Source organism: Blennius ocellaris, assembly GCF_963422515.1.
Source record: "Blennius ocellaris genome assembly, chromosome: 4".
NCBI classification, from domain to species: domain Eukaryota; kingdom Metazoa; phylum Chordata; class Actinopteri; order Blenniiformes; family Blenniidae; genus Blennius; species Blennius ocellaris.
In genome coordinates, this window is record NC_137653.1 from 6025530 (window position 1) to 6037384 (window position 11855).

An 11855-nucleotide genomic window follows, 5' to 3' on the forward strand; every position below is an offset into this window, starting at 1 on the left:
CTTTAAGTATACTGTAAAGTATACTTTCAAAGAGAGAAGTATACTACAAGTAAACTTAAAAGATTACTTTAAGTATACTGTAAAGTATACTTTCAAAGAGAGAAGTATACTACAAGTAAACTTAAAAGATTACTTTAAGTATACTGTAAAGTATACTTTCAAAGAGAGAAGTATACTACAAGTAAACTTAAAAGATTACTTTAAGTATACTGTAAAGTATACTTTCAAAGAGAGAAGTATACTACAAGTAAACTTAAAAGATTACTTTAAGTATACTGAAAAGTGTACTTTCAAAGATAAAAGTATACTCAATCATATCAGAAGTACACTACAAGTAAACTTAAAAGATTACTTTAAGTATACTTTTGGTATACTTTAAAGTATACTTGTAGTATACTACAAGTGGGCCAATTTAGTCCCAAGGAGTATACTTGTAAGTAAACTTCTAGTGCAAATATAAGTATACTTGGTAGAGTATACTATGTATACTTAAGTACACTTGATATTACATACTTGAAGTATACTTCTTTTTGGTAAGGGTTGTGGACGGAGGGAAGGCAGACACACCGAGCCAAGCACCTGCTGAGCACTTCAAGGCAAACTGCTATCTGCATCACCATCATCATCATCATCACAATGAAGGCCGCGATCGCCACTGTTGCTCTTCTGGTCCTGGCCATCAGCTGCACCTCTGAAGCCGTGCAAGTCCAAGTGAGTTTCAAGATTTGACTGTTGTTTTCATGATGACATTCTGCTCGTTTAGAAGAGGGAGCTGTGCAGCCTGCATATCTATGTTTTCTGGCTAATCTCAGACTGTTGTAAACTTGTGTAAATTCCACCTTCATATGTATGCAACCTCATAAATAAATCTACAAGCAGGCAGAGCCGATGAGTTCAGCGGAGGGGTTTTAATGTCACTATTTACCCATTTTCTGTGCAGGAGAATGGATTGTCTTTCTCACTTGAAGCCGTCAGGAGGCTTCAGGAGCTGACGGAGAGCTACTACGTCACAGGACAACAAAATCCGAGAATGAGGGCAGGCTCCTTTTCCCTCTGCGCTGACCCCATGCTGCCGCAGGAGTTTCTGCCACTGTGCAAGCAGAGAGGAGCATCTGCATCACTCGCCAGACTAGGTGAGAGGATTATGAATTTTAACAGCCTGTCTGAACTTTTAAGAAAAACATGACATGACTACGGATGAGTATGAATACTTCGGGTGACTGCAGAGCTGATGTGTCGTCTTTCATTTCATTTCAGCTCTGGTTCCCATGGACGTTTGCGAGATTTGCGCTTTTGCTGCCTGCGCTGGCTGCTGAACAGACACGACAAACCCCACACTTCTTGCTCAGCTTCAGACTTGTGATTAATTTTCATCTAACCCTCAAAGATATATTAACTACTGACTATTTTTTTTAGCCTGCAATGATGCAACGAGGACTTTATCCTTGAAGTTCTGTCTCAGTTCCAACGGCCCTTTTTAGTCACAATTGACCAAAATGTCGAGAAAAAAACCAAAACAAAAATAACTAAGAAAAAAAGAAACAATCACACAAAGTTAGGAATGTTTTGAAAACTGTTACTTTGTAGTACATTCGCCATTTTATTTTACAGTTCTGTATGAAACATTATATTTTGAGACTTTATATTTGTTTGTTACATTTGAACCTTGCCTTGCTTTCATTACATATTTAAACCAACATTTTCTTATTTGCAAGTATCTTCTTTTTTATTAACATTTTTTGAATAAAAAGCCTTCATTCATAAATCATGCATTGTGATTTTTCATCCTCTGATTTCATTTATTATCACTTTTTTTTTTTTTTAATGTTCATACACTATAAGCTGGAGAAAGAATATTCCGTTGCATATTATGGCTTGGAAATGTAATACGGGCCTGAAAAAACGTCAGAAACAGATGTTAATGTACAACAATGTGTCGCGTCTGTTGTAACCAGATGAAAATGTCAATCATATTTACTGGTTTTTGGATCATTAATGGAAAAGAACTTTGTTGTCTTAGTCGCCTTTGGTGCGGACACATGGGGAATAAAAGTGTAGTAAAAGTAGATATTGTGAAAAACCAAAGGACATGTTATACTCAAGGGTCTATACTCAAAATACATCCTTAAATTTAAACTATCATATAAATTGATAGCATTTTACTGACTGGGGGTACACAGTGTTGTTGTGATAAGCACCCTCATCTTTCAGGGAGATTATACATGTCCAGTTCCAATACCCTGCCTTTTTGTATACAGTGGCCTTCTAGAGGCCCTCTTACAAATGTATTCCACAAGCTGAATAATTTAATTCGAACATGATGGCAATCAAGAACATGTTGATTATGCATCCAGCTGAACAAAGAATTGGTATGCTTCAGCAAAATGATTGAGCCGCTCATCTGTTGAATGAATACTTAAAGACATTAACAGCAAAGGCAAAAAAACAGACTGTAAATACCGACATCTATTCCACATTTACAAAATACAAATTTAAACAGCTCATGAAAGATACTATGTGTCACAGTTCGATGCCGATTATTAGAGAGAGAAAAGCGTTTCATGAGTCTATAATTGCACAGTATTCTCCTCTGATGTCAAGATCTGACAAAAATATATCAATCCTCCATGTTTCTGCCTGCAAATATCCCTTTCAATGAATGTGATTAGAGACTCTTGTTGAGCTTCTTTTTTTTTTTTTTTTTTTTAAAGAAATGGTTCCAGTGTTGAATTCTGCTTCCCACTAATGGCAAGATGTAGATTACGGTCAGAGGGTGTCTCACCTTGACCATTAAAAAAACAACTTCCTGACCCCAAGTGGGATGAAAAGGACAATGCATTGATAGACGGATCTTTCAGTCACACGGTATAAGGTTAAAGATAAACGCTGACACAAGTTAATTCAATTCAGTGTTACTTATATAGCACCAATGACAAATACTCATTTAAATATATGTCAAAATGTCCATTTATTTAGCATGTTTAGTTTGCGTAGCATCCACACCCTGATGAGTCCTGCCTGTGTGTGCAGGGCTAATGCTACTGCCCCCTTTAAACCTGCAATTTTTTCTTTTTCTTTTTTTGCCTTTATTGTTTTTTTCCAATCCACTTCACGAGTTATTTCTGGAGCATTTGGCCTATACCTCTGGAACACAACACACATATCTCGTCAAGCCCCCTTCACCTTCATATCAGACTCAAAAGCACAGAATGTCAATGATCACGACTGTGAATAATTTATTTCATGCAGTCAACCCAGCTCATTAGTCAGTCCAGAGTAGAAGTGGACTCACTGCATACCACTTCTGCATCGACAATGTCCTCAACGCTCTTGGTGCCTGAAATTCCATAATTAAAGTAATAATGAGACGCCACGAGGGCGCGAACTGTGGTTCTGGTTGATTAATGCGAGTGGAAATGACCATATTTCACCTTTATTCCTTGACACAACAAAACTTTTATTGACTTGAGTACCTCACGTTCGTTTTGTATATAATAGGAAGCAGCATCCTTTGATGTTATATTCACAATCAAGTGAACAAACCTCAAACATATTGGCTTTCATGCCAAAGATAAGGGCTCCATCGTGGAGTCAAACCGATATCACACAAACTGAAGCCACCACCTAACTCTGGCAACTTCTCTCTGATGTTTCCCGTTGCAGACAACAAACTCTTGAATTCCAAGTGTGAACATAAAACCATTATAAGCTTCTACTTTAAAAAGTGACGGCGTGTGCCCCAAGCGTTTTGAAACACACACCAGCCATCAGTTAAAAGTTACATAATGCCTATTTATAGAAATGTCAATGGAAAATGGGTGCAGATTTTTTTTTCTTTCTTTCCAAACAATGCTGGTCTAGTTACTTATTACTTTTTTTATTGACTGATATTTCACGTGTGTCTGCATATGTGAGTGTTTCAATATCTTATATCCTTTGACAGATCACAGGGAATCATTGAGAAAAATGATTCACTTACAAACGACCTTTTCTCTCAGCCTGACTCAGCTTCCCTCATTTTGTTTGTCTAAATCTTAGTAAATCTTTGTTTTATTTATGTTTTTCGGATATTGTTTCATGCTGTTGGAAGTTTGCCCGTCAGATTAGAAGTAAGCAACATCATTACTCACTTGATTACATCAGAAAAGATAAATACATTCATGATATGGCCTTATTAATCTTACTTCATTTTACAGCATGTAAACAAAAGTGACTTTAAATCATCCGGTACGGCGGATCTGAGACGATGGATGAAGGATTGCGATGACCTTTACAATTTGTGAAAAATGATTCCAACTTTTTAAACACAGAGGAACTGTTGTTTTTAGATTGTCTTTACTGTGAAGAAACTGCTACCTTTATCCTGATGTGCCATCCTTTGTAAATATAGCAGCTGTTGAAATAAGTGACCTATCTAGCTCAGCTTTATGTGGGGCCACTCTGTTATCTGACGGCTTGTGATGAATATCTGTGAGAGAGAGACGAGGTGTTTTATTGTGTTTGTAAAGTGCCGCCGAGGCATTGGTCCCGCTGGCGTTCAACCCAAAGTCTAGAATGATTTTTCACCCTGTCAAGAGGACACAACGCGCACGTGGATGTTGTAAATGCATTACAGCAATGTGGCTCGTCCATAGAGAAGATTCAAAACATTCCCTTACATGGCTGTTGTTATCTTTGATCAGGGCTCCTATCTTTACTCTCCTCACACTGAGTTCTGTTTGTTAATAAATCACTAACTGCTCAGTTCGAATCCTTACAAGAGGGCACATAGATATACAGTGACCACAGGAGAAACACAACTCTGGGCTGAACAACGTCTTGCATCATCTGAACATGGGAGCGCTCTGTGTTGGCCTTGTGTTGGCGATCTGTTTGTGCACTGGAGCTTTGAGTGTGCAGGTGAAGGTGAGTAAAGCTTGTTCTTAGAAATATGGCTTGACACGCACACACCCACACACGGCTCTTTTATTGTTTTCGCTCTCTCTGTTTTTGATTCTTGCTATTTGCTATTCTTGCGATTCATTTCTGCTTCTATGTATAATTACCAGTCCATTCATGTGTTTCACACCAATAAATAAATATTTGAGGCTTCCTGTTACAAAAGCTCGTTCTTCTCTTTTCAAAAGGGTTCAAATGTCCCTTCTCTGCCTGCCTGAAACCGTCTCCCGTCGTTCCCCCTCCAGGTTGGAGACAGGAGCTTCCCGTTGGAGGCAGTGAAGCAGCTGAAGGAGCTGATGGATTTAGACGACAGTGTCAGCCCCGGTCTCTCTGAGACGAGCGTTGCTGCTGTGTGCGCCAACCCTCTGCTACCACAGGTGTTTCAGCCAGTGTGCCAGGCTAAAGGAGCTGGAATTGTTTTGTCAAGACTAGGTAAGAACGTGTTCCTCCCGGGGCTCCGTCTGATGCTGACATATAAATCAAAACACCGGCTCATTTCTTGACTGCGTGTCTCAATGTGTGATATTTGGATAAGCAGTTATGTTGGTGCAATATTGGATATTCAGTCATAATATGATCGCAGCACTAAAGCAAATTTTTAAACCCCAAAAAATTAAAGACAGTTTGATCACACCATAATGTCTCATATTTTCCGTCATCAATCAATAATGTATAAACATGATTGGTATTTTTGGCATTTTGTTACTGTCAATAAGTCACAGAGTGACTGAAGCAGGCTGTGTGTGTGTGTGTGTGTGTGTGTGTGTGTGTGTGTGTGTGTGTGTGTGTGTGTGTGTGTGTGTGTGTGTGTGTGTGTGTGTGTGTGTGTGTGTGTGTGTGTGTGTGTGTGTGTGTCAATCAATACTTTCCTGTTCCGCTATCCAATAATAGCACAAAGGCATTGGCCCCACAGGAGATGTAAAGATTTTGAAATATGTCACACACAGCTTCACTTTTCATAAAACAACATAATCTCCCTCAGCAGCTGTTGTATTTAGCAAATCTTAAACTGGAGAAAAAAAGTGCATTAATACACAAACATGTAGAAACCTAATATTTACACTGAAAACTGTTTACAAAGTGCTTTGACTTCATTAAGATTGTCCTGGTAAACCTCTGAGAAAACTGTCTTTACTCCTTTTATTTCATTTTACTGATTTGCCTTTTTATTGAATGCACACTTGGCACAATTTTATTGTCACAAGATTATTCTCTAAAATTATGGAGGGTTAAGGTTTTACAAAAGCGATTTAGGGTTGTTATTATTAGCAGCACGATTGTTTATATTTAAATTGTGTTTTTATAGAGAACGGTTTACACAGTGATACAAATTTGACATGCTAATGTTAAATCCTCAGATTTTGTATGATCTAAATCATGCAAATCTAAAAACAACAACATCAAGGACAAAAAAGCAAGACACTTTCTGAAAGAACTTTTTTTTTTTTTTTAGAAAAAGTAAAAGCACAGCTATATTTAGCATACTGGAGCAATTGGAACATTTCTTGTTGATTATTATCAGTGGAATTCTGCTGACATTAATATGCTTCTGGAACTTTTTTTTTCTTCCAAAAAAAAGCCTTTCATATGACATTTTCATGTAAAAATGCTAAACTTCCATTGCGTTTTGGGTGGATCGAAGCCACTTACAACAACACAACTTTATAAAAACAGCTCCCACCGTCATGTAAATAGAGGAAAACGTAACTTTCTGGGAACACTCTATGTATAGAGTGGAGACGCCACTATTGTGTTTGCTCACTATAGCTGGAATGTTTGGGCTTAGGATTGCTAAAGTGATTGTTAAAACTTGCCTCTAAGATAAGTCCTTGCTCTGTCAGTCATTAAATTCCCTATTTATAATGCACAGATCTGGGTGCTCTTGTTCCTGAAAGTGATGTAAATGTAAAAAGAAATGGGGATTTTTTTTTTTTTTCCCCACAAAATGGCAATGTAGAGTAATTTCCCTGAATAGCAGTGCTGCTTTTTGGCACTCGCACACTCAAATGGAACAAATTAAATGATAAATGGTAAATTAATGTCGCTCATATAGACCTTTTGAACTGCCTGTGCAGTCCTAAAGCGCTTTACATCGTTACGCATCTGCTGGCGGTTATAAGATAAGCAGAGATTTAACAGTCAATGGGGATTTTTTTTTAAAAAGAAAACTTTTGACCATCATCATACACATCAGCCAGTTTGCTGCAGGCTCACTACTTTTTCAGTTTTGTAGAAATCAGCCGCCCAATATGAAGTTTGTTATGGATAATGAGAATATAGAGCAGCACAATGATTTTTTTCTTATCTGAAGCAAGACATCCAGCAGCTGATTAATTAATGCACAAAAGGTTGGAATTCACCTCTGCACTGATATAAGAAAATATGCCTAGCAGCAACTGAGAAGCTAAATGATTTAAGTGAAGTTGTACTGTTACATATGTATATATATATATATATGTATATACTTTTTTGTAATTATTTTAGAGTCAGTGCATATAAAGACTCTGTGGCATTTAAAGGTGACAGAACTATCAGGTAGATTAAAATGGATCATTATCACACACCAGGTAAAAGAAATGAACAATTATGATATATTTCTGAATGGATTTCTGTAAAAGGCCCAACAATGCTATTTCCACATTGTATAAATATTTAGTTGGTCAGTCGATTTTATACTTCCCATCTTTAACACTGCTATAAAGCTACAGAAATGCAAACCAATTTTACAGTCATATCTTTTACAAAGAGGGCTACAACATACACAAATACATCTAATTTCTTGTTTAAATATCTTTACTTTTAATGGAATCCAGTGTCCTTTAATGTTCACCTATACATCATTGCTGATCAACTCCTGACGGCCCAGACTCATCTCGATATATCCAATGGAGGTCAGCTATGACTTGGGGGTCAAGAATGTCCTCCAGGACTCCTCGTCAAGGCCACCAGGTACCGCAGTCTCCGCCCTATCCGGCAAACAGCCACCAGTTTTTTTGATATAATTAAATGCTGGTTGTAGTTCCAAGATGTGCGGATGAGGAGGAGGAGGAGAGGTGATGGAGGAGCCAGAAAGCTGGAGCGTACAGGTTTCAGATGGCTGACATAGAAGGGTGGGTGATTCCTCAAGGTCTGAGGAAGCTTAAGCCTCTCAACAGAGCCGTTGATGATTTTAGACACTGGGATTTGGACCAGCGTCTGGTGAGCTCTCTCTCAGATGCGTCGGCTGCGTCGAACTAAAGCCACAGCAGATGGAGCCCCCGCCTCTGGGAACAGAGGAGGTTGGTGTCACAGAACACCCTGGAATGGTGAGAGGCCCAGTGGAGGAGCAGAGCACAGATTCCAGGAGGCCAGAATCCCCTGGTACCTGGAGGAGAGGCTCATCCCTGCCCCCCAGCAAGAACTCCCAAAAACGTGAAGAATCTAAGGCTGATTGTGTGGACAAATCTCAAGGACCATCTGTCGCTCAAGCGCATGCTTGACCCTCTCCATTACCTCCATTGAAACACGTGGAGGGCAGAATGGTGTCTCCCGAGTCTGACATGACCAAGTGATCAGGCATGTTCACTTTCTAAGGTTTAAAAAGAAAGAGAGCTTTAATAAATACAGTCATATCCAGCCTCAGTGAACTTCTTCAAACAGTCCCTATGTGAATATGATATTTTTTTCAATTTGGATGATAATGTGTGATATGTGGACCGTGAAAAACTGAACAAATTGTCCTTCCGAGGGCCCTAAAAACCTCTAAGGACACAGACGACACACTTGTTGCCCAACCGAGACCGAACCGGCCCCCGATCATCACTGATGGTGGCGGCATTGCATGAAACTGAGAACAAAATGAGTTTCAGCTAAGATGAATGTTGTTTAATATCTTTCCACTCTTTTTCTGCTTCGTAGTGTATATCATCACGCCTGCAGATCCCTGTGAAATATGTGCCTACCCCTCCTGCTATGGATGCTTGGTGTGAGGCTGCCATCTGCTATACACATAACCATGTTGGCTGAGACCCTCTGGGGCATCGTCCTCTATAGTTTGTTTTTTTGTTTTGTTTTTTCCACATCTCTATGCATGAGACATCCACGAACCGAACAAAGCAAGCCCTATCACCCAGCAGCCGAGCCCAGTGGGCAACATGTCTCAGCAGTGAACATACTGGATTTTTGGAAAGAAGTTGTGTAATGGCCAGACTTATTCCCTATTTTTTTTTTATCTGTTGATTGGTCTTGATGTAGTCACTTGTCAATAAAGATTTTTAAAAATCCTCCCCGTCCAAAAAAATAAATACAATTCTGAGTGAGTGTATTGAGTTTTGTGGTTGTGGCAGTAATTTAACATGACTTTGACATGATGGGCTGAAATTCCTTTTGACAGATGAACAGACAGAGACACTAATTTATATTACCTCTGGCATCACAACCTACCTCCCACTTCAACTGTTTTACAGTCATCAAAGTTGTCACATGTAGATAGCAGACATCACCAAAGCCAAATTTTCCATCACTGAGAGCCACCCTGTTCTGCACACATTGGTCTAAATTGACCCCATTGACCTAGAAATCTGCTGGAAATGCAGCTTTAATGGAAGATTTAATGGCCTGATTAAATGGAGGTGAAAAACAACAGCAATTACAGCTTCAGAGTCCCCGTGGCTAGTGTGCGTATTTGTGTGGCTGAATAATATAGTTGTAAAGGTAATGTTTTACTTTTTTTTTTTTTTCAGTGGGTAATGAATTGTGCAAACCAAAAATAGAAATTAATGTAATAACACAACCCTCAATTGAATTATACCCCCCAAAAAATAAATAAATAAAAATAAATAAATAATGCTGTGATGGTAGTTTCAAATTAGTTAGGTACCATTTCCTACTTTACAGAGTTCACAGGACAATAACAAACAAGCAACATGGTCGACTCTGACAGTAACGCGTTACTGTTGCCGTCAGAGTACAGAAAAGAAGACACAACAACAAAGAGTGAGATAAAATAAAGCGAGGGCGGTGCTCTTAATTTTCACTCTAAACGGATGAATAATCATTGTACAATGAATAACAAATTCCTAACTTCTGAGGACGCTAAAGTAGCACACAATACAGCTTGTTGTTACAGATTTTGATGGAATCAGATCTGTGCCTCACCATCACTGTAGCCTACATATATTGCTGTTAAACCATGTCCTTAAAACTTTAATGTGGATGCTTCATATGCAATATAAATAATTGAATACACTGATTATAGTCTTGTATTGGAAGTCATGAAGAACTTAATAATGACAAATTATGGATTTTGTGGCTGCAGTCTGCACTTAGTTGTCCAAATACATGGTGAATTTCTCAAGTGTAATGTGTTTTAAATGATGGACGAACACCAGTGTTTTCAAACGGAGATTATATGCTTTGCGTGTTGTGAATATCTCTAATTTAGGAAACTTACAGTGTTTCGGGCTAAAAAGCGAAAACGGAAGTACAAAAGAGTTTATCCTCTGCATGAATGCGTCTTTGACTGCTACTGCTCCTTTTTTCGTCCTTGATAAATGTCGCCCTCTTGTGCTCATTTGAAGGCGTTAAATAGAAAGTTATGGCGAGTGATTGAAAAAGATTTTTGTTTTGTTAATGAAAAAGGTATTCAACCACGGTTTCCTGTTGGAATTCGACGTGGCTGATTTAACCATTCATAAAATCGACGTGGTCATTACGAGTTTTTGTCTATGATTTCATATCTTGATTAGGGTTGGTCGTGTGGCTCGTTGGTCTAGGGGTATGATTCTCGCTTAGGGTGCGAGAGGTCCCGGGTTCAAATCCCGGACGAGCCCGAAGTTTTATTTTCATTTTGAGTTGAATATAAAACAGTAGTCATATCTTTAATGACCTCTTTTCGTTTACCTCCGAGTATATTCATTTAGAAGTTCACTCTATGTCCGTCTGTTGTCTACAATAAATCAGGAGTGTTTCTACAACTGTGACGTGAAGATTTTGAGGCTATAAAATAATCATCCTTTAGAATTTGGTAGTTGGATAAGTTGTCAGTAATTATACTTGGACCAATTTAATAGAATAGAAATAATATATTGTATATTCTTTGTGTACTCTATGTGTATTTATTTTATTATCATCCTGTTAATTCCGTCTCCTGTCCACTAGAGGGCACAGTTTACAAATATATTTTCTCACCACGTATTGCAACTTGATGGTGATGCTGTATATTGCTTGTTCATAGTGTTTGTAAAATATAAACAAATAGGCTGTGCAAGACTATTCATCAAGTCACTGATGCAAAATAGCAATAGGAAGGCTTGAAAAAGTTTAGAAGAAGACATTTACTACTTCAAAATACTTATAAATGTTTTATATTCTGTCAGCTTCAATAGAATTTGCTCTTTTTCTCCATGTGGCTGCAGCTTGTTCTGCATATTTTGAGTTGCAGGACTGACCTCCAGTCTCACAGGTAATTGAAAATAATCAATTACTTAGGAGCCTTTTGGACAAAGCATGCTTTTCTTATTATCTATGATAATACCTTCCGCATTTCTGCATACTAGCCTCATCTCCATGTTGCAGTTTACAGCCCCGACAAAAAAACGTCCATCGTGTTCAGGAGTGCACCATGACACATCAGAGGTCACAGTAACATTGCTCCTGTTTCCTGTTTCAAGAAGCCATAAGAAAACACACATCCTTCAACTCCTTGACTTCTTCTGAATAACATTGTTTATTTTTTTCTTTACTTTTTAAGGCTGATAAAAGAAACAATTCCAATTCCTGAGCTGTACGTCTCCTCTGGCTCAGGGTCAATCTGCTGGGGCCTTTTCATTTAACATGGAAGGACACACTGAAAGGCTCTATAAGGGCCAATGAACATACGTAACCATGAAAACTCACCATCAAATTCTCACACATTTCATATTTCCCAGACCGTCTAA

The 11855-nt window shown here is 38.4% G+C and overlaps 2 protein-coding genes across 2 annotated transcripts; both read left to right on the plus strand.

The window, feature by feature from the left end:
* Nucleotides 1-636: 636 nt before the first annotated feature.
* Nucleotides 637-1316, plus strand: LOC308129658 (guanylin-like; the record flags this gene model as incomplete). Its single annotated transcript, XM_080495651.1, has 3 exons — nucleotides 637-711; nucleotides 941-1133; nucleotides 1258-1316. 3 exons carry the CDS (start codon nucleotides 637-639, stop codon nucleotides 1314-1316), a joined length of 327 nt encoding a protein of 108 aa, XP_080351777.1.
* A 3517-nt stretch (nucleotides 1317-4833) lies between these two features.
* Nucleotides 4834-8906, plus strand: LOC308129437 (guanylin-like; the record flags this gene model as incomplete). The annotated part of the gene is made up of 3 exons (XM_080495379.1): nucleotides 4834-4905; nucleotides 5184-5370; nucleotides 8836-8906. The coding sequence occupies 3 exons, from the start codon at nucleotides 4834-4836 to the stop codon at nucleotides 8904-8906; spliced, it is 330 nt and encodes a 109-aa protein (XP_080351505.1).
* Nucleotides 8907-11855: the final 2949 nt, after the last annotated feature.